Genomic DNA, 19,274 nt, shown 5'->3' on the forward strand with positions numbered 1-19,274 from the left:
TTTTTTTGAATAAAAACAATAATCATTTTGAGAAATGATACATTATATTTCATATACATCTACATACAACTAAGTTTTAAATTTACTACTGGATTTGTGAAGCTCAACGTGAGTCCCATAAATTCAAAGGTAGATTTAAAAATGAGATGTATGAGATATTTCTAAAGTAAAAATTATATTTTTATAAAGAAAAATGATCCAAATTCATCTCCAGCCCATCTCTAGCCCATCTCTTACCCATCTCATTTTCAAATTAATTTGTGAGATCCATATTAAGTCTCATAAATTCAATGATAAATTTTAAATTTGATTGTATAGAGATATAGTTAGGGAATGAATGTTCGACATGGCTCTTCTATAAAAGAAGTTAGGAAGACCAAAAACTTTTTTACGGTTGTAGAATTTTTATCTTATAACTATTCTACAATGCCGTCTTGTAATATCCAAACAACATTGATTTTTTTTTTAACAATGATCGATCCTAAAGTTGGTTGGTACTTTCGTGTAAGCATTTTGAGATAGTTTGAAACCTTATTTTTTTAAAAAAAAAAAGAAAAGAAAAAAGATTTTAGCTTTACTCATTATACTTCAACTAAGAAAAGTGAGAGATATGCATGGTATATTAGGGACGTTCGGTGGTCTATTTATCTATCATGTTTTGTGGTATGTCTGTACATCTTGAATTTGAGTTATATGAAAAGCTAGTAGAGGGATAGTGATTTCTTGACCACAAAGGAAAAATGGTAGTAGTCATTTTTAATTATTTATAAGCCTATTTTTAATCCTTGTATTTATATTTTACTTGGTCAATGAATAAGATGTACGCACAGAAAAAGGACAAGCAAATGTACCTATTCATATTGCTATTCGATTTCTCTTTGTTTTGGTAAATTGCAGTGTTCTTCTAAAATCTAAAGCAGTCATGTTTGTTATATCAGGTGAATTCCTTTATAGGTAATTGGGAATCTAATTACATCTTCCTTTCTAAATTGAAAAGCTAATCTTCCCGCCAAAAAAAAAAAAAAATGAAGTGCTCAGGTAAACTTATACGTCGTCCATGTTCTGATCATTATCATGGTCTCCTTCGTAATATTCATCATCGCGCTGAATGTGCTTGTCTTGGGTTTGCTCTGAAATACCCAAAATTTTAATGGAATAAACAAATGCACAACCCGGTGAAAGAAATTCAAGTGGTAAAAATTGAGTTAGGGAGCATATGATTTTAAATTTTACTTACGATCCATGCGCTCATCGGGGTCTCGCTCGTCTTCATCGAAATCAGGAATGTAAAAGTCAGGTGGAACCTGCAAAAGACAAGAAGCATTGCTAAGTACCAAAATCTTGATGCTGCCATTCCAAACCAGTTGTATGATCGATCGTCCGAGTCAACTAATAATCTTCATGATTATTATTTCAGTGGCATGGAATATGACTTAAAATGCAATGAAACAATAAAAACACTTTCATTTACGTAGACTTTTAAATGGGAAAAATCATCGGAAGCCAAGCATAATTGTAGCTATCAAAGGCTGTCCAAGAGAATGGCATAGCAAGTAAACAGAGGTGTAACCAAATCTTGCAACAAATTTCACTTTCAAGCATAAAGCGGGTTTGGCAACATTCGCATTCTACTCACCTCTTGCATTTGTACACCAGGAGCATGTTGGATGCTGCGAAGATTTTCGAAGACCTGCACTTTGATTGCGCTAAGGTACGATTTGCTATTTAAGTTCTCCTGCTCAAGCAATAGGGAGGAAAAATATAGAAGAATATGTGAGAGAGAGAGAGAGAGAGAGAGAGAGAGAGAGAGAGAGAGAGAGAGCTTCAATGCTGAGAATCTCTGTTGCACAATAAAAATTAGGTTTTTAAAAGTTTCATATATATGACCTATCTGCCCATGTAAAACCAATCAGTTTACATATCCCAAAACCAGCTAATTACCAAAACAATATAATTGGTTTGGCAATGAAATTGATGCATGAATGAAGTAAAATGCACTAGTAACATAAAATTTGTTAGAAACTACATACTATGTGCCCATTTGGAATCCTCAGTGAATATTCTGGAGCAAAATATTTGATATACTCATTTTCTGGGATCTCTGCAAGAAAGAAAAAATTGATAAATGAAACATGAAACAAAAAGAAACAAAATACTAATTATAGCAAGGTTAGAGCATTTACATCCGGCTCTTTAAACTTTAGCCAATTTGTTTAATAAAAAGTAACTTTTTCTATTTTAGCTACATACTTTTCAAATACACTCTCATCCCACTCTCTACTTTCACTATTCTACTAAAATAATCTTTTCAATAATATGATATTCATTTTTTCATTATATCTCATTTTTCTCTCTCCTCCAGATCTCTCTCGTCACTCTCTCCTCCAAATCTCTCTCTCGCATGCTGCTTGCTGCCATCGTGAAGCTACGCAGTGACAACTGTCGCTTCACAGCTCGTCATCCAAATTTCACTTGGATCCTGGGGCTAGCCATCTAGACCTTGCTCGTCAGTGAAGCTCGCCGCCACTGTGTGTTGTTCTCGTCCTTCACCCAGTCTGTCATGTTGCACAGAAAGAGAGAGAGAGAGAGAGAGAGAGAGAGGAGAAAAAAATGAATAAAAAATTTGAGAGAGAATGGGGAATTAAAAGAGGAGTTTTTTGGGTTTTTCAAATGCTACAGTACTCAACAAATTTGTTTACCGCAGCATTTTGCAAAAAGCCTCTCCAAATTGGAGAGCCGGATGTAAGGAGCTTTTTGGTGACTTTTTCCTAGAGTTAGCCAAATTAGCTAAAAAGCAAATTTGTTGAGTGGGATGTGAATGGTTTCTCACAATAAAATGGGGAATATATTCTTAATAGGCAGTCAACAGAAAGCAGATGGCATAAGCAAAAGCTGGAGTTATGCCCAACAAATATGAAAATACAGCTTGTGTATATAGGGCCAACACTCTGTAAACTACTAAAAATCCCGTGTTGAAAAAACTAATTTTCAGGTTACAAATGTTTTGAAAATAGCAAGTACGTATAATTTCATATCTCCCCACCATTCATTTTTATTATTATTATTATTTTTTATTTTTTTTTTCCATTTTCAGTGTGAAAACTGAAGACAGTTCTATAATAGGGACAGGCTTAAAAATCTCCAATTTCAGAAAGTTAACTACACAATAGGATAAATCAACCAAAACAATGTCAAACAATAAATTAAATTCTTACACTAAATAAAACACAATCTCATGAATATGTCACATGTCTTTCGCCCCTTCTCCTCATAGAAAACAGCAAAAAAAAAAAAGTAAATAGAATTCAACATCTCATGTTAGCATTCTAAAAGCCACATTCATCTGATGATTTGGACATTGATTTTTGGATCTGAGATAATGTAACCAGAAAAGATCAATTGCACTTACCATGATAAGAACTAGTAATAATAAAAATAAAAGATATCCAGAACGTCATGGCATATCTGCAAACTAAATATTAAAAAGAAAGAGCATCAAATTAGCATACCATTGGGAAGTTCTGTATCCAGAAGAACTCCAGTTTCCACAGCCCAACATCGAGCAACATTCTCTTTCGTATATCCCCCGCCACCAGTTACCTGCACAGGAGGTTACTCTCTGTATTTCTGATATATGATACTAATGAACTATAAGTTTTGGTCAAAATAAAAAACATACCAGTAACGGCAAATTAAACTTCTTCACAAACCTAACACATTCAGCATGCCCTGTAAGAAGCATCAGAATGTCACCAAAAAGTAAATTTAAAGCTGAGCCACTGCAACTAATTCAAGACCAATTTAAAATTGACTTTTTTTGGGGGGGGGAGGGGGGGGGGGGGTTGTCAAAATGCCTAAATTTTAGAATCTTTTAACAGGCAAGGAGAAAAAAGTTTAATTACAAGGAGTATGCACCATCAATGGAGAGATTGAAGCAGCCTAAGCGGTCCCCAGCCAGTGAATCTGCCCCACATTGGAGAACTATTGCACCCGGTACATATGTTTCAACAACCTTGGAAATAATCTACAACACGGAAATTTGCAAGCAAAGTTTACACTTGGCATGATCAAGCCAGAAAAAAAGATATCAATCTCGACTTAGTTGCTTATTGCCAGAACTTACACTCTTAAAAAGTCTGGTGAAGCTGGTGTCATCTATTCCATCCTTGAGCGGGACATTTATGGCATAATACTTGCCTTCCCTTTCTCCTATTTCCTTCAGTACAAAACAATAGCAGTAAACATCATGCATAATTCAACTACATACCATTCTCATGTTCCAAAAGTCCTATGCTAATACAAATTTAAATAATAAACAAGGACGGAGTAGGAATAAGACCAGCGAGCATGCAAAAGATCTTTGAAGGTCAAGCACTCCCTGGGAACGGTTTGTGTGCGCACTATACCTTTTTGATATATTATCAAGTAAAGATCCAATTACAGCTGAAGAAAGCACAGATTGAAACCAGCCACTATAATTCTAAAGTTTTGATATGTTCTTACAATTGTAATGATGGGCAAAGCAGACGGTAGCTAATTCAGTCACTTGACAGGCACCGCTCAGATGGTTCTGGAAATTTATGGCCAAAGTGCCCATTTGAGAGTAATAGGTGATGTTCTAGGTGGAACAAAACTAGTTTGCTTATTCGACGTTCTTTTAGAATTGATTGCATATGTGCATAAATATCTATCCCTCGTTTAAAAAGTACTTGTTCGTAGAATCCTGTTTCAAGTTCAACTAGGAATTCAGTTTCTTCATGATATTCCATTACATTATCGCTGACACTTTCATGAGATATGGGCAGATGAAATGGATTGAAGATAATGACTGGAAACAACAGTAAGGCAGTGATTTATGTTACAACTGAATGAAGGGGAGTTGATGTCCAAATTTACAATTACTTTATGATTACTGTGCTCATAGTCTATAACGGTTAATATTGAAAGCTTACAAAATAACTTTCGAAATAGTTTTGACCAAAAAAAGATGAATAAACAACTCCAGATTAAGTAGCCACATACATGACTTATCAGGATGCCTGAAATGCAGGTGGGTGTATGTAGAGCAAACAACCGAGTTAATGGTAGGAATTGCTTGGAAATGACTGGCTTGATGCATTCAATACAAAGAAATCCTAACGGCATTAACTCATGCAGATCTGAAATTTGAAAATTGTCTTCGCCAACAGAAGACTATCCAAAAAGGAAAGCAATAAAGCCTTAAAAAATCACCTTAACATCACCAGTTCCTGGAAAAAACATGTCTCCATACTTGTGAAAACTAACAGTCATCACCCTGCCATGTCCAATTTCACAGATTTAGTCGAGAATAAAGAAAGCATGGTAACTTTACCAAGAATATACAAGTCGATCAACTGGACTGACCACAAATAGAAATCATATATCTTTAATAATTTATAAAAAAAATTAATTAATAGCAAAAAAGAAAGACAGCATAAAGTAGTTTTCTTATGGTTTGACACAAGAAACCAGTGTGATTGAAGGTCAGCACTCTTGATTCTTTTTTATTATTGTTATTTTATAAGTAAAAGAAGTTCAATAAATGTGCGAGGGGCGCAACCAAAATACAAAGGAAGTATACAAGAGAAAAACACCCAGTAAATCAAAAACGAGAAAAGAGAATACAAAAATCTAAAAAGCTAGAGATATTGAGAAGGGTATTCATTAACATAGATCCACTTAAAGAGGGGTTTAAGAAAACAAAGCTGAAGATCCGAACTCGTTTTCTTGCAATTATTGAAACTTCGAGTGTTCCTCTCTCTCCAAACACACCACAATAATTATTTAAATGTTTCTCAGAATCAAGAGTGCTAATACTTATAAAAAAACAGTGCTAATAGGACTCTTGATTCTAAGAAACATTTAAATAATTAATAAAGGCCTAATTCTTTGATTGCAAGACAAAAGAATACAAAGTTTATATGTGCAAAAGAGTTTCATTAACATAATTTTCGGCCCAGGTGTAGAGCTAAAAATTCCTCTTTGGAGGTCCAGATGTAGGATGACAATAACTTGGAGGTGGCCAAGTGCAGAAAATGAAGGCATCACAATATATACATAACAAATACGAAGAGTGTTCTCAAAATCTTCGAGGGCTGTGGCCCCCTCAAGTGTCCTACTACCTGCACCAGTTTGGGCGCAAATTCGCAAGCAAGTTGCTTGTTTCAGGCTGTAGTCTAATTCGCCATGTAAGTGCTCCTGAGCTAATCTCGTACTAACATATGGTTTTAACATCATAGATACAACAATATCTATGATGGTGCCTTCTTTCTTTTTTTGTGTCTTTAGAGGAAAGAAATGATAGAAATTTCGAGAACCACGAAAGGACATTGGAGGAGCTTAAGTCATTTTTCTTTTATACTCATAATTTGGACAGCTGTGTTTGTAGCTCCTTTGGAGCTTAGTTTTCATTATTTCCTTATTCTTTTTTCTCTTTCTAGGTAGGTGTTTCTCTTGTATATTTCCTATGTATCTGGGTTGCACTTTTCACTTTTAATGATATTTTGATTACTTATAAACAAATAAAATTTAATTTAATTTTTTTTTTAAAAAAAAAAAATCATAGATACTACAGTTTGCACTTATCACTTTTCTGACCCTATCAGCTTATATTAACACATTCGAAACATTATCACTGCATCAAGAAATTAGAAGAAGCCTAATCATATAGTATCATTAGCAGTAAGCTATAATATGTAAACTGATTATTTCTCTAAAAATTCAAAGTTCCCAATGGCCTTCTTGTTATACCTTCCCTTATCTAAATTCATTATATAACAGATGGTTATTTTACCTGTCTGTGAAATAAAAGGCTTCTTCTACACCATCGCCATGATGCACGTCTATATCAATATACAAAACACGGGCATGATGTTTTAGAAGCTCCAAGATTCCCAAAACCAAATCATTGATGTAACAAAAGCCGGATGCCTCACACTTCTTGGCATGGTGTAATCCACCAGCCCAGTTGATAGCAATGTCACAAAGTTGATTGTTCAATCTGCATGCAGCATCTGCTAGCAAATGTTAATTACCATGTAAGGTTGAATAGGAAAAAACTCAATTTTTAAGATCAAAATTCCAGTACTTAAATCACCGTTAATTACCTATTGTTCCACCGGCATAAATTTGACAAAACTCAAACAAATTTTCAAAGACAGGGCAATCTTCTCCAAGATTATCTGGTTTAGAAAATAAAAATAAAAATAAAAAAAGGAAGGGAGTCAGAAAAATGCGTAGTTAATCAAACCAAAGAAAATAAAAATAAAAGAGAATCTTGGGACAATGACATATTAGAGCCAAATTATACAGTTTGCATGAAATGAAAAAAATCTACCACTCAAAGAGATGTTATTTTATTTTTTGGAGGTAGGGGTAGAAAGAGAAACATTCACATTTTAGAGAGAGAGAGAGAGAGAGAGAATGATAATCACATAGTTGGAACACTCACTCGACTCTACAACTAATCAATGAGTCATTGATTGATAAAATAAAAATGTTTACAACAAACATATCTACATCTATTGCACAATTCAGGGTCATCACATTTTTTTTTTATAAGTAATAATTTCATAAAAAAGCGCAAAGGGGCGCAACCCTAGTACACACGAAGTATACAAAAAAGCCCCTAATTAGAGGAGATAAACGAACATGAAAGTAAAAAATCAGCAAATGACATACGACCCGGACTATGCGCCGAAACCCACAGATATAACATATTGAGCACATTTCTACAAAGAGCCCCAACCGTAATCTCCACATCCTCAAAAAGCTTAGAATTTCTCTCTCGCCACAATCCCCACAAAACACATAAGGAAACCTGCTTCTAAATACGGATAGCAGAACGACGACCTAGCAAAGTGCCCCAACCACTCTAAATCCATAACACTACTAGGCATAACTCACTCCATCTCAAATAAGCTATAGAAATAACTCCAAACAACCCGTGCCACATCACAATGAAGAAGAAGGTGATCAACGGATTTCCCATGCTTCTTGTACATGACACACCACTCTACCACCACAGTACCACGCCTACGTAAATTATCATGAGTTAAAATATTTCCTAAAGCAGCTGTCCAAACAAAGAAAGCCACCCGCTTTGGAGCTTTAACACGCCAAATACCCTTCCACGGAAAACAGGCCGTCTCATGACAAACTAAAGCTCTATAAAAAGTCTTCACTTCAAAATTCCTCTTCTTAGAAATATTCCACACCACCCTATCGACCTCTCCGAGCCGAATCCGAATAGAGTATAACTGTTCATAGAATGTTATCACCATCTCCACCTCCCAATCCTGAACATATCGCGTAAAGAGTACATTCCAATGAGCCACACCTCCTACCATAGACAAATTATCCACCACCCAAGCATCTGGAGAATGAGCAATAAAGTATAAAGCCGGATAGCATAACTTGAGAGGCTTGTTCACACACCATAAATCATGCCAAAAGCGAATATGAGACCCCTCACCCACCTCGAAACGCAAGTACTTGGCTATTGTATCCCACCCCCTTCGGATAAACTTCCAAACACTCAATAAGTATTAATGATTCTAAACAAGTTCATTGCATACTAGCATGTCATGGTTCATTGGCAATAGAATGGAAAAAACACTTTTAAACAATGACTTGTAAAACTATATGTTATAGGCCTGGGTTTGGGATCGTGTGATGGGTTTGTGGATGGGTAAAGCTGCAGGATTTGATTTCCTGAGTTTCCCTATGGTGGAAGGTGAAAGATGGTGAATGGATAGGAGGTATTCGAGGTACCTCTGCCTCCCGATTTCAACTACAAGAGTTGTGATTTTTTGATAAATTTCAGCATGTCTTCTTCTTATTCAGAATCAATACTTATAGAATACAATATCAATACTGTTTTGGCTAATGCCTTATTTTTAGGAATCCTTCCCTTATTTCTCTCCCTAAAAATCCTGCTATCAATCCCTTAATTATTGGAATACATAATTCCTTATTTATAGGACTTTCCCTCCCACAAGTCTTGCCCCCCATGCACAGATTGTGCCTTACTTCTTTCCTAAAATACCTCAGCCGCCACTTGGATTAGGTTTAGAGTGTGCAACAGTTAGGGTTTCATCATGTTGCTGTACTCGTTTGGGCCTCCTAACATAGGTCCGTAACACTATATATGCCATTAATCTATGAAGTGTGTCAAAATACCACTCACGCTCACAACTGCAATTTTCAAAACCATATCAAACCATTCAGTTGAACCAGTTGATGTTTGTCTTCATATTTTCATCATTCCATATATGCAATACAACTGGTGACAAAAGGCAATACTGCTTAAGTACAAGAGCTTCTGAGATAAGATATGTTGTTTTTTTTATTACTACATTATTTCTACACATTTTTTATAATTACAAATATTACGTAAGAAATACTTATAACATTAAAAAATCAACAATTCAACTGGCGAGCCAACCATTAAATCGGTCGTACGGAGAACCAAACCTTCTCCAAATTGATGCTTGGTATAAGTCTGATGACTATTTTCAAATCCAAACCTTCACAAAGTCTTAAGACCTCAACACAAAATAATTAACCACATCAATCTTTTCAAGGAGCAAAACAATACAATCAATTTTTCTATAAAAGACTTATCAAAAAAAAAATTCTATAAAAGATCTGAGACATGCACTCACTACTTCTCCAACATTTGTTGTAAAAAAAAAAAAATTGAATATTAACACATCTCAATTGCTATAGCAAATTTACAGAAAAAAGGTCATACATTTTACCAATTCATTTGAGAACAGGTGTTGAGTGTCCGGTGTGATCCGGTGTAAAAAGTCAACATAATCAGCTGAATGGAACTGAGCAAGCTCAACAGGATACGCCTTGTGAGGCCGCTGCATTTTACAACAAAAACAAACCAAAATATCAATAGTTTACAGAATATTTACAGAATCAACCACTCCAGTCTGCACAATAGAAAGAAAGTATCAAAAACAAAGAACCCATTTATTAAATAAAGAGCTTCAATGTTCAGTAACTAACATAAATTTCCATCTTCTGATGAAGCTCATAGGAGAGGACAAGATGGTGGGTCATACAAAGCCGGTGCGGTTTCATCGGATGATTCGGCCCAAAATAAACACTACCCACATCCCCTGCAATACACATTTTCACATAAGTCTTTCTATCAACTGCATTTGTTTCATTTTAAATATAACCAGAGTATATAACTTAATTGTATAAATATATTAAAAATGCAAATGAATTAAAACTATATAACTTTGAAATCAATTCATTGTGCATAACATGCCCTAGCCAGGTTCCTACTAAAACAAATCGAAAGAATTTATTTAGGCTTAAATTGTACTTCCTTTGTGTTCTCCAAGTATCCAAAACCACGAAAAACTGGCCTCAATTCACAAAAACCTTCTAAATAAACAATTTCATGCACTTCTAAAACTTCATGATCCTCATATGACTATGATTCATGATAGAAACAATGTTTTTGAGCACTTCAGCTACAAAGACCAATGTGCATATTAATTAAAATTATATAACTGTGAAATAGATTCATTGTGCATAACACGCCCTAGTCAGGTTCCTAGTAAAACCAATCAAAAGAATCTATTTAGGCTTAAATTGTTCTTCCTTTGTGTTCTCGAAGTAACCAAAACCCCCAAAAGCTGGCCTCAATTCACAAAAACCTTACAAATAAACAATTTCATGCACTTGTAAGACTTCATCATCCTTATATGATTATGATTCATGGTAGAAACAATGCTTTTGAGCACTGCAGCTACTAGGACCAATATGTAAATGAATCAAAACTATATAACCGCGGAATAGATTCATTGTGCATAACACGCCCTAGTCAGTTTCCAACTAAAACCAATCAAAAGAATCCATTTAGGCTTAAATTGTACTTCCTTTGTGTTCTCAAAGTATCCAAAACCATGAATTGTGCAACAATGTTTTCTTTCAAACACTTCAGCTACCGGTTCGGTCCCAGGGTATAAAAAAAGCCCTTGTACACACACACAAACTTACTAGCCAAATAGCCGAATAGTTACATGATAGACCCAAGAGGCATGACTTTAGAAAGGAAAGCTGAATCCAAAATAAAGGTTGGCAAGAGAATAAAAGGAAAAGAATAAAGATTGAAGCAGAATAAAAGGCATGACGCTAGAATAAAGAAGGAAGCTGGCATACTGCTCTTTCCATCATAGTAGACGCTTGACATGCAGCTATAATAGGTGTAGAGTTACTCAAGAAAAGGCATGGACAATTGTGTAATTTTTTGAGGTCCCTCTCCTGCCCAAAGTTCCATCAACTTGGTATCAAAGCCTACGGCAACTAGTGACGAAGCCCAGAATTTGTCTTTTTTTTTGGGAGGGGGGGTGTTCTCTTTGTATACCATGTTTCTACTATATACAAAAAATATGATAAACACAATTCAAGATAGAAATGATTCAATGAAGTATTTTATAACACAATATGTGCATTTCAAAAAGTATATCTATCAAACTTCATAAATATGCGTCAAGATTGATATATCAATAAGATAACATGTAAGCACTAGTACAAAAAGAAACAAAGTGTCTAAAATTGTAGCCTACGCTTTTTTAGAGAACTAAAATCATCATGGATCGAATCTGAATTGAAGTTTTCAACAATTTTTCTTTCAATATAGACAACTAAATTATTTGCAAGAAACTCATCATCCATTTTGTTATGAAGTCTTGTTTCAATAACTTTCATAGCTGAAAATGCTCGATCAGTTGTTGTTGTAGACACTCAAAGAGTAAAAACAAGACAATCCTCAATATAATTCTTTTTTTGATAAATAATGTCATATCATTAAAATGTAGATAGACGTAACCCTAGTACACAAGAAGTATATAAAAGAGCCCCTAAAAAGAAAAAACATAAGAGCATGAAATTAAAAACTCTGCAAAAGTAATACGACTCGGGCTGTGATGAGCCGAAACCCATACAAATAAGGTATTAAGCACGTTTCAATGCAACTCCAACACCAGCGTTTTTACATCTTCAAAGTGCCAAACATTCCTCTCACGCCAAAGACTTCACATTACACGTAAAGGAACCTGCTTAACTTGACCACGACCCACGAATTGCCCCACCTACTCAACAAATCCAACACCCGTCGTTGTAACATAACCCACTCCACCCCAAACAAAATATAAAAAAAGCTCCATATATCCCGTGTAACATCATAGTGAAGTAATAGGTGGTCAATGGATTCCCCACTCTTCTTGCACATACAACACCATTCAGCCACCACTATATTACGCCTACGCAGATTGTCATGTGTCAAGATCTTTCCTAAGGCTGTTGTCCACCAAAAAAAGGATACCTGCAACGAAGCCTTAACACGGTAAATACTCTTCCAAGGAAATGAGGAAACCCCTTAACTAGCTAAGGCCTTATAGAATGACTTCACTTCAAAATGCCCCCTCTTAGAGAGACTCCAAACTAACCTGTCAACCGCTCCATGCTGAATTTGATGAGAATACCACCACTCATAAAAATAAAGGACCATCTCCACCTCCCAATCCTGTGCAAGGTGCGTAAAGACAACATTCCAGTGTGCAACTCCATCTAGCACAGACAAATTATCTCCCACCCAGGCGTCTTTAAATTGAGGAATACTGAATAAAACTGGATAACAAAGGTTCAGGGGACTATCTCCACACCAAAGATCATGCCAAAACCGTACATTATACCCATCCCCCACCTCCAAGTGCACAAACTTATAAAAAGTATCCCACCCCCTTCTAATATATTTCTGGACACTCACACCATTAGACCCCACAACCTCTATAGAACACCATCCACCCCTCAAACTCCCATACTTAACTTTAATCACTGTCTCCATAAAGCCTCCCGCTCCAAAGCAAACGTCTGCATCCACTTCCCCAACAAAGCTCTATTAAATTGAATCAAATTTCTAACTCCCAAACCACGTTCCTTAACTGGAGTACAAGTTGTGTGCTAGTTTACTAAATGAAATTTTACCCCATCCCAATGCCACTCCATAAGAAATCTTGTTTAAGTCTCTCAAGTCACAAAGCCACGCAAACAAGAATGGAGAACAATGACAAATAATACGTACAAATGTTGGAGAGAATACTTTTAATCAGAGTCAACTGACCACCCTTAGACAAATATAATTTCTTCCAACCAGCTAACCGACGTTCCACTTTCTCAATGACTCCATTCCAAATAGAAGTAGCTTTAAAAGACGCTCCCAACGGCAAACCCAAATAAGTTATCGGCAAAGTCGCAACTCGATGCCCGAGGATGTGTGCCAAATTATCAACATCTTCCACCTCGATATAATTCCGCAATAGTTATCATTATTTTCTTGTTCTTTTTGCCCCTACTAGCTAGGTTGCTTCTCTTGTATATTTCATGTGTACGTAAGGGGCCTTACACTTTTATTGAATTTCGGATGAAAATTGTGTGAACCAAAAGTGGTACTCGTAGTTTCCTTTTTTTCTTTTTCTTTTTTGTCATGGATGTAGATGTATATTGCCATAAGAGAGCTAGGGGGATAGGAGCTTCTTTTACCACATTATATCGTAACACTATTGTTGTTTGTTTCATAATAAGGTTAACTCTAATTGAATTTTTATCATGCTAATTTATATTGTTATACTTTGGGGTGTTTGTTTAAACAACATATAGTAATTTTGTGAACCTATATATACAATAACAGAGATAAAAGGATTGAAGGATAGAAACCCGTTTGCCAACGGGAGCTAATTTTGTGTCATATCATCTGAATATTATAATTTACTATTTGTATGCCTATTTTATCATGCTAATTTAAGCTCAAGTGTGTTCATTTTAAACTATTATGTGATCATGTAAACATGATATATATACAAGGGTGGAGTGGGATGCGCGGTTAGTTCTGTTGTGTTTATTGTGGTGTATTTGGCAGGAGCGGAATGCACGGCACTTTGAAAATGTTTTTATTCTTGTTAAACCTTTACTTATCAAAAAAAAAAAATGTCGAGACATCGATGGTGGAGGTACGGAAACGCTTGCTCAATACGTTATATATGTGGATAGCATCTCATCATAGTTTGAATGTTTTTACTTATGCAGACTTTTTAAACTTATTTTTTGTTCGTTCTTTTTAGGGGCACTCTTGTATACTTCTTGTGTATTAGGGTTGCGCCCTCTACACTTTATTAATGAATTGCATTATTTATCAAAATAAAAACAAGGGTGGAGAGGGGGAGATTGATGGGTAGAATTGTACAAACTTGTTTGCTCACATGAGTCAATGCGATATTTCCCCCATCTAACTTAAGGTGACTCAATAAATTTGTTATATAACTTCAGATTTTTTCAAACTTTTGGGGGGCCATGGCCCCCTTGGTCTCCATGTGGCTCTGCCATTGATGGCAACCCATAAGGATCGGATGGAGCAAATGGAGCAGATGGAGAGCAACGTGCAGGAAATACGTGACAATATTCAAAGCGTGTAGGACAACATCCATCATCTTGATGCTAACGAGTCGCGTATGCAAAGTATGGAAGACACCTTGCGCAATATCATAGGGATGCTGTCAAAATCCCATGAGCAACGATTCTCAACTACTGAGAAGACCCCAATCAACCAGGAGTAAAAGGGTTCTCCATCGCAGACAATTGCAGCTCGCGAGGAAGGCAACCACTTGCATGGCTTCACTTGCCATGTCAAGATGGACTTTCCACGTTACGTGGGAGATGACCCCACAGTTTGGCTCAACAGTGCGTAACAATTCTTCAACTACCAGGGGACACTAAATGAACAGAAGGTCCTAGCGTCCCTCCACCTCAAAGGGGAGGCAAATCAATTGTGGCAATGGCTACAAAAGATGTACCAAGAGGAGGGTACTACAATTACTTGGGTGTTGTTTAAAAAAAGAGATCCTCCTGCGGTTTGGCCCTCCGACGAGGGCCTTGACGCGTATTTGCCAAAATGGTACACTGAGTGAATACCAAATGTAGTTTGAGCGAATAGAGTGTCTGGATGACCCCAAAAGGCATTGCTCTGGTCGTTTGTGAGTGTCGTGGTGGTGGTTGGGGGGGGGGGGGGGGGGGGGGGTTTTGCATGTTCAAATCCCACACTCTCTGAAATGCCATGAACTTGGCCCCACTTGAGAGACAAAAAGCTGTGTTGGTAGCAACATTACCCACAGTCTGATTCCAACCGAATATCGTTGCGCCCCGTTGCTTCAAGCATTGCATCCAAATAGCTTGGTGTGAAACGTGAATGGGATGAAATGCAAAGAAGCGCAAGAAAGGCCTATGCTTTTACTGCATTGATTGGTTCATTCCCGGCAAGCCATCCCAAGTGTTGTCCATCGAGGTGAGGAGGGAGACACTGCAATAGAAATCACCACGGATGAAAGGCAGAATGATAGGTTTGGTTCAATGGAAAATGCTTCCTCCCGAAGATGCTACCAATTTCCTCACTTAAACCTTGAGGACAAGGTTCTTGTCCAAATGGGAGGGGGGGGAACCCAAGAGGCATGACTCTAGAAAGGAAAGCTGAATCCAAATAAAGAAGGAAGCTGAATAAAAGGCATGACTCTAGAATAAAGAAGGAAGCTGGCATATTGCTCTTTCCATCATAGTAGACTCTGGACGTGCAGCTATAATAGACGTAGTCACGTAGAGTTACTCAAGAAAAGGCATGAAAAATTGTGTAATTGTCTGAGGTCCCTCTCCCGCCCGAAGTGGAGAAGCCGAGAAGATATTTTATTTTAAAAAAAAAATTAAGTCATTGTTCCATCATTACATCAGGCCCCGCTGCATAGCGGCTCGGTTCTCTCAGTTCCCATAAACAAAGGTTTCAAGACGGATCATAATTAACTCCTTTTCTGGTTTAACATTTTCTTCGCACCGAAACAGACTACAAGATCGCATACACAAGAACACGCAGAACGGCCCAGCTCACATACGGCTAGGGTTTCAGTTTCTCTAAACTATATACTAAGATCTTTTATATATATATATATATATATATATATATATATATATATATATATATATGCAAACAACGATTCAGAATTCTGCTTTGAATTTTTCCCTTAGAGAGACTAGTACGTACCGTCGTAAAAGTAGGAGATCCTGTCCTTGGAGCGCATTTTGGCGAGAAGCACAGTGGGGGAAGAGCGAGGAAAGAAGATGGCTATTCAGCTTGCTCCATTAACAATGCTCGAGAGAGAGAGAGAGAGAGAGAGAGTGAGAGGTGGGCGTCCATAGCTCTGGTTAAATACTTATTTTATTTATGCATCAGCTGGATTTCGCTCCGGTAGAATTAGGGGGTCATAAAACCATGGGAACCATTTGGAGGTTTGTGAAATCCGGACGCTTTATAGTTGGGAATATTCCCATTATCCACATATGTGGTTTCTATCTGGATTTCTTTGTAAGAGAAATGCAGGTGGAATTCATGAATGGTGAAACTCATACTAAAAATTATGTGCTTTTGGTTGTGAAAAATCATTTTCCTTATTTCATTGCTATTCCACAACTTTCCACTAACTCTTTGATTTTGTTTTTTTATTTTTATTTTTTAACAAAAATTGATTAAAACGGTTAACTCAACACAATTGTGAGATGAAAATATATAATTTCTAGCCCTACTCTTCATCCCAATTGTATTTTGCTGCTTGTGGAGAAGTAGAATCTCCCTTTCATTTGCCTCGAAAAGTTTAAAATGTATATAATAAGCGAGCTAAACATGCTTTCTTAATTTTCAATTTTTTTTGGGTTTGATTGTTGACGTATTGACGTTTATAAAATATGTATATAAAAGTGAAAAAAAAAAAAAAAAAAAAAAACTATTTTATTTCAGAAGAAAAAAAAAAAGATAAAAAGAAAAGAAGATATGAACAAGTTTTATTTGGTTATAAATACAAAAATAAAGAAAATAAATCAAACAATATATATATATATGTATAGCTTATATTTTGAAAAATGAAAGAAAAATAACGGTTTATATATAGCTTTTAGGGTTAAATGCTTTATCGGTCATTGGGTTTTAATTTTTTTTTTTTTTTTTTTTTTTTTTTTTTTTTTTTACTTAAGTTTTATTTCGTATCGTAGATGGTACTTCGTTTATGGATAAACACGGAGATGATATGTTTATCCATTAAACTAACGAAATTTCACGTCAAACCAATCAAAACTTGCCACGTCTCACATGCCTCATCAAAAAATAAAATATATATATATATATATTAGAAAACTAAAAAAAAAACAAATATATTGAAGATGGGGTGGCTCGAGCCACCCCTTTAGACCAATGGGGTGGCCGACCACCCCTATTTTGGCTAATGGGGTAACTGAGCCAGCCCATGGCTAATCTAGCCTCTGCCGTTTGGGTTGGTGGTGGTTACGGCCACCCACTACGATTAATCTAGGGGTGGCCGAACCACCCCCATTTTTTTTTTTAATATTTTAAATTTTTTTCTCTTTTTTACATTTTAACTTTTATTTTAAAAATAAAAATTGGATGAGGCATACGACACGTGGCAGGTTTTAATTGGTTTGACTAAAATTCCATTAGTTTTATTGACGGAAGATTAACGAACATATCATATCATTATTTAACCATAAATGATGTATCATCTATAATATAAAATGAATTCTAAGTAGAAAAAAATAAAGTTGTTAAAATTCAATAACTGATAAGGTATTTAACCATAACTTTTATTCCATGTCATTTTTGTTTAATTTTTTAAATACTTTTATATCATACAACCTTATATACTTGAGAGAGAAAATAATAATATTTTGGAAAGCATATATAATTCATACAGGGTGTCTAGTAATAAATCAAATATGAGAATTTTATATTTTCATAAATCCTATCCAATTCTTAACCATTGTTAGGGAAATATTTGTCCCCACTTTGGAGTGGGCCAGGTTGGCCTCATTTATGGGATTTCAGACCCTGGAAATAATTAGTCTCCGGAAATAGAACTTGAGGTCGCAGGAAGCCTTCAATATTTATGAGGCTAGTCAAATCAAGTCAGAGAAGACATCAGACGTCTCCATTGGGCCTTGAGCTTGACAAGGGCAAAATGGACATATAACATGTATGAGTATAAAAGGGAGTATCAGGATCTATTATTTTCTCTAGAGCCATTTTCCCTCTCTCTCTCTGTCTCCCCTCTTCACATAAATACTGGACTGACTTGATCGTCAAATGAGGCTCCGCCGGCCAACCCCCGGCGGGTCTTTCCTATTTTGCAGGCCAGCATGAGAAAGAAATGACGTCTCTGATCATACCATGTCACCGGTTCAAAAATATCATCAACAATCATTATCAAATGTGGGTTTAGTCACATTCCTAAGGATCTAAGATTTCCACGAGCTCGTGCTGCAATGACTCTATTTAATTTGCATGTAAATTGCCACTATTTGGACGGTACTTACACCATTCAGACATTTTGCCAAGGTGGACCATCCATTCGAACGACTTTCATATTTTACCATTAATTACCATTCGAACATTTTGTGCAAAAATTCGCATTAAATGTCTAAAATCTTATTTTCTTCCCCTTTTGAGATTCAAGACTAAACAAACTCCATCATAACACCTATGCATTAATTAGAGTGTCTTCGATCCTAATTTAATGTATGATATTACAAATTGAGGGTGACCAAACTATCTCCTCTAATATTCTCTTAAACCCCAGCGTTGCAACGTAGTTTCTTGAACTTTACCTTTTCTCTGGGTTGCTTTTAATCAAAACATTATTATATATAAGCAAAAAATGTAGTTGCAGTTGTGATTTATCTTAACCAACCATATTAACTTTGTTTGGGAAAACTTCATTTATGATCTTTGATCTTTTATTACTTTTGCAATTAAGTGATGAAAGATCATGAATTATAAGTGAAGTTTTTCCATTTCGTTTTCTTTGTTGTGGACCCAAGTCTCACTTTTAATGCTTCACATGTGTTTTGAATCCTTAAAGGCTACTTAAGAGGTAAAATATGAGGTTATTAAAACTTTAAATATTGTCATTTGCCACAAAAAAGTAGCATTGGAGATGGCGATCGAGTTATCATAAGCATGTTTTTTAATATATATTTTATATTTGATTTTTAAATATTTTTGTAGTTTGTTATTACAAGTGTTACACTATGATTAATGCTATGTACTTTTTTAATGGTGGGACAAATATGTTTTTTATTTTTTACTTATCCTAACAAGTGATTAATATTTTTTAAAACTCAAA

The 19,274-nt window shown here is 35.7% G+C and overlaps 1 protein-coding gene across 1 annotated transcript; it reads right to left on the reverse strand.

Moving 5' to 3' along the window:
- Positions 1-835: 835 nt before the first annotated feature.
- Positions 836-16,449, reverse strand: LOC133878538 (histone deacetylase 9). Its single transcript, XM_062317099.1, has 14 exons — positions 16,130-16,449; positions 10,042-10,154; positions 9,776-9,893; positions 7,128-7,202; positions 6,815-7,034; positions 5,233-5,296; positions 4,124-4,216; positions 3,916-4,024; positions 3,680-3,729; positions 3,510-3,600; positions 2,031-2,101; positions 1,637-1,735; positions 1,238-1,304; positions 836-1,130 (listed from the first exon to the last, which is right to left on the reverse strand). Exons 1-14 carry the CDS (start codon positions 16,164-16,166, stop codon positions 1,045-1,047), a joined length of 1,293 nt encoding a protein of 430 aa, XP_062173083.1. The 5' UTR covers positions 16,167-16,449; the 3' UTR covers positions 836-1,044.
- Between the last annotated feature and the right edge of the window lie 2,825 nt (positions 16,450-19,274).

This window comes from Alnus glutinosa, chromosome 9 (assembly GCF_958979055.1).
Source record: "Alnus glutinosa chromosome 9, dhAlnGlut1.1, whole genome shotgun sequence".
Taxonomy (NCBI): Eukaryota; Viridiplantae; Streptophyta; class Magnoliopsida; order Fagales; family Betulaceae; genus Alnus; species Alnus glutinosa.

What these genes read in the sequence shown, in the direction of transcription:
- LOC133878538 (XM_062317099.1), bottom strand. Translation starts at nt 16,166, where the DNA reads ATGCGCTCCAAGGACAGGATCTCCTACTTTTACGACG. An exon ending in TTATGCCGGTGGAACAATAG is followed by an intron (nt 7,035 to 7,127) that starts GTAATTAACGGT and finishes ATTTGCTAGCAG; the next exon opens with ATGCTGCATGCAGATTGAAC. An exon ending in TCACCAGACTTTTTAAGAGT is followed by an intron (nt 4,025 to 4,123) that starts GTAAGTTCTGGC and finishes TCCGTGTTGTAG; the next exon opens with ATTATTTCCAAGGTTGTTGA.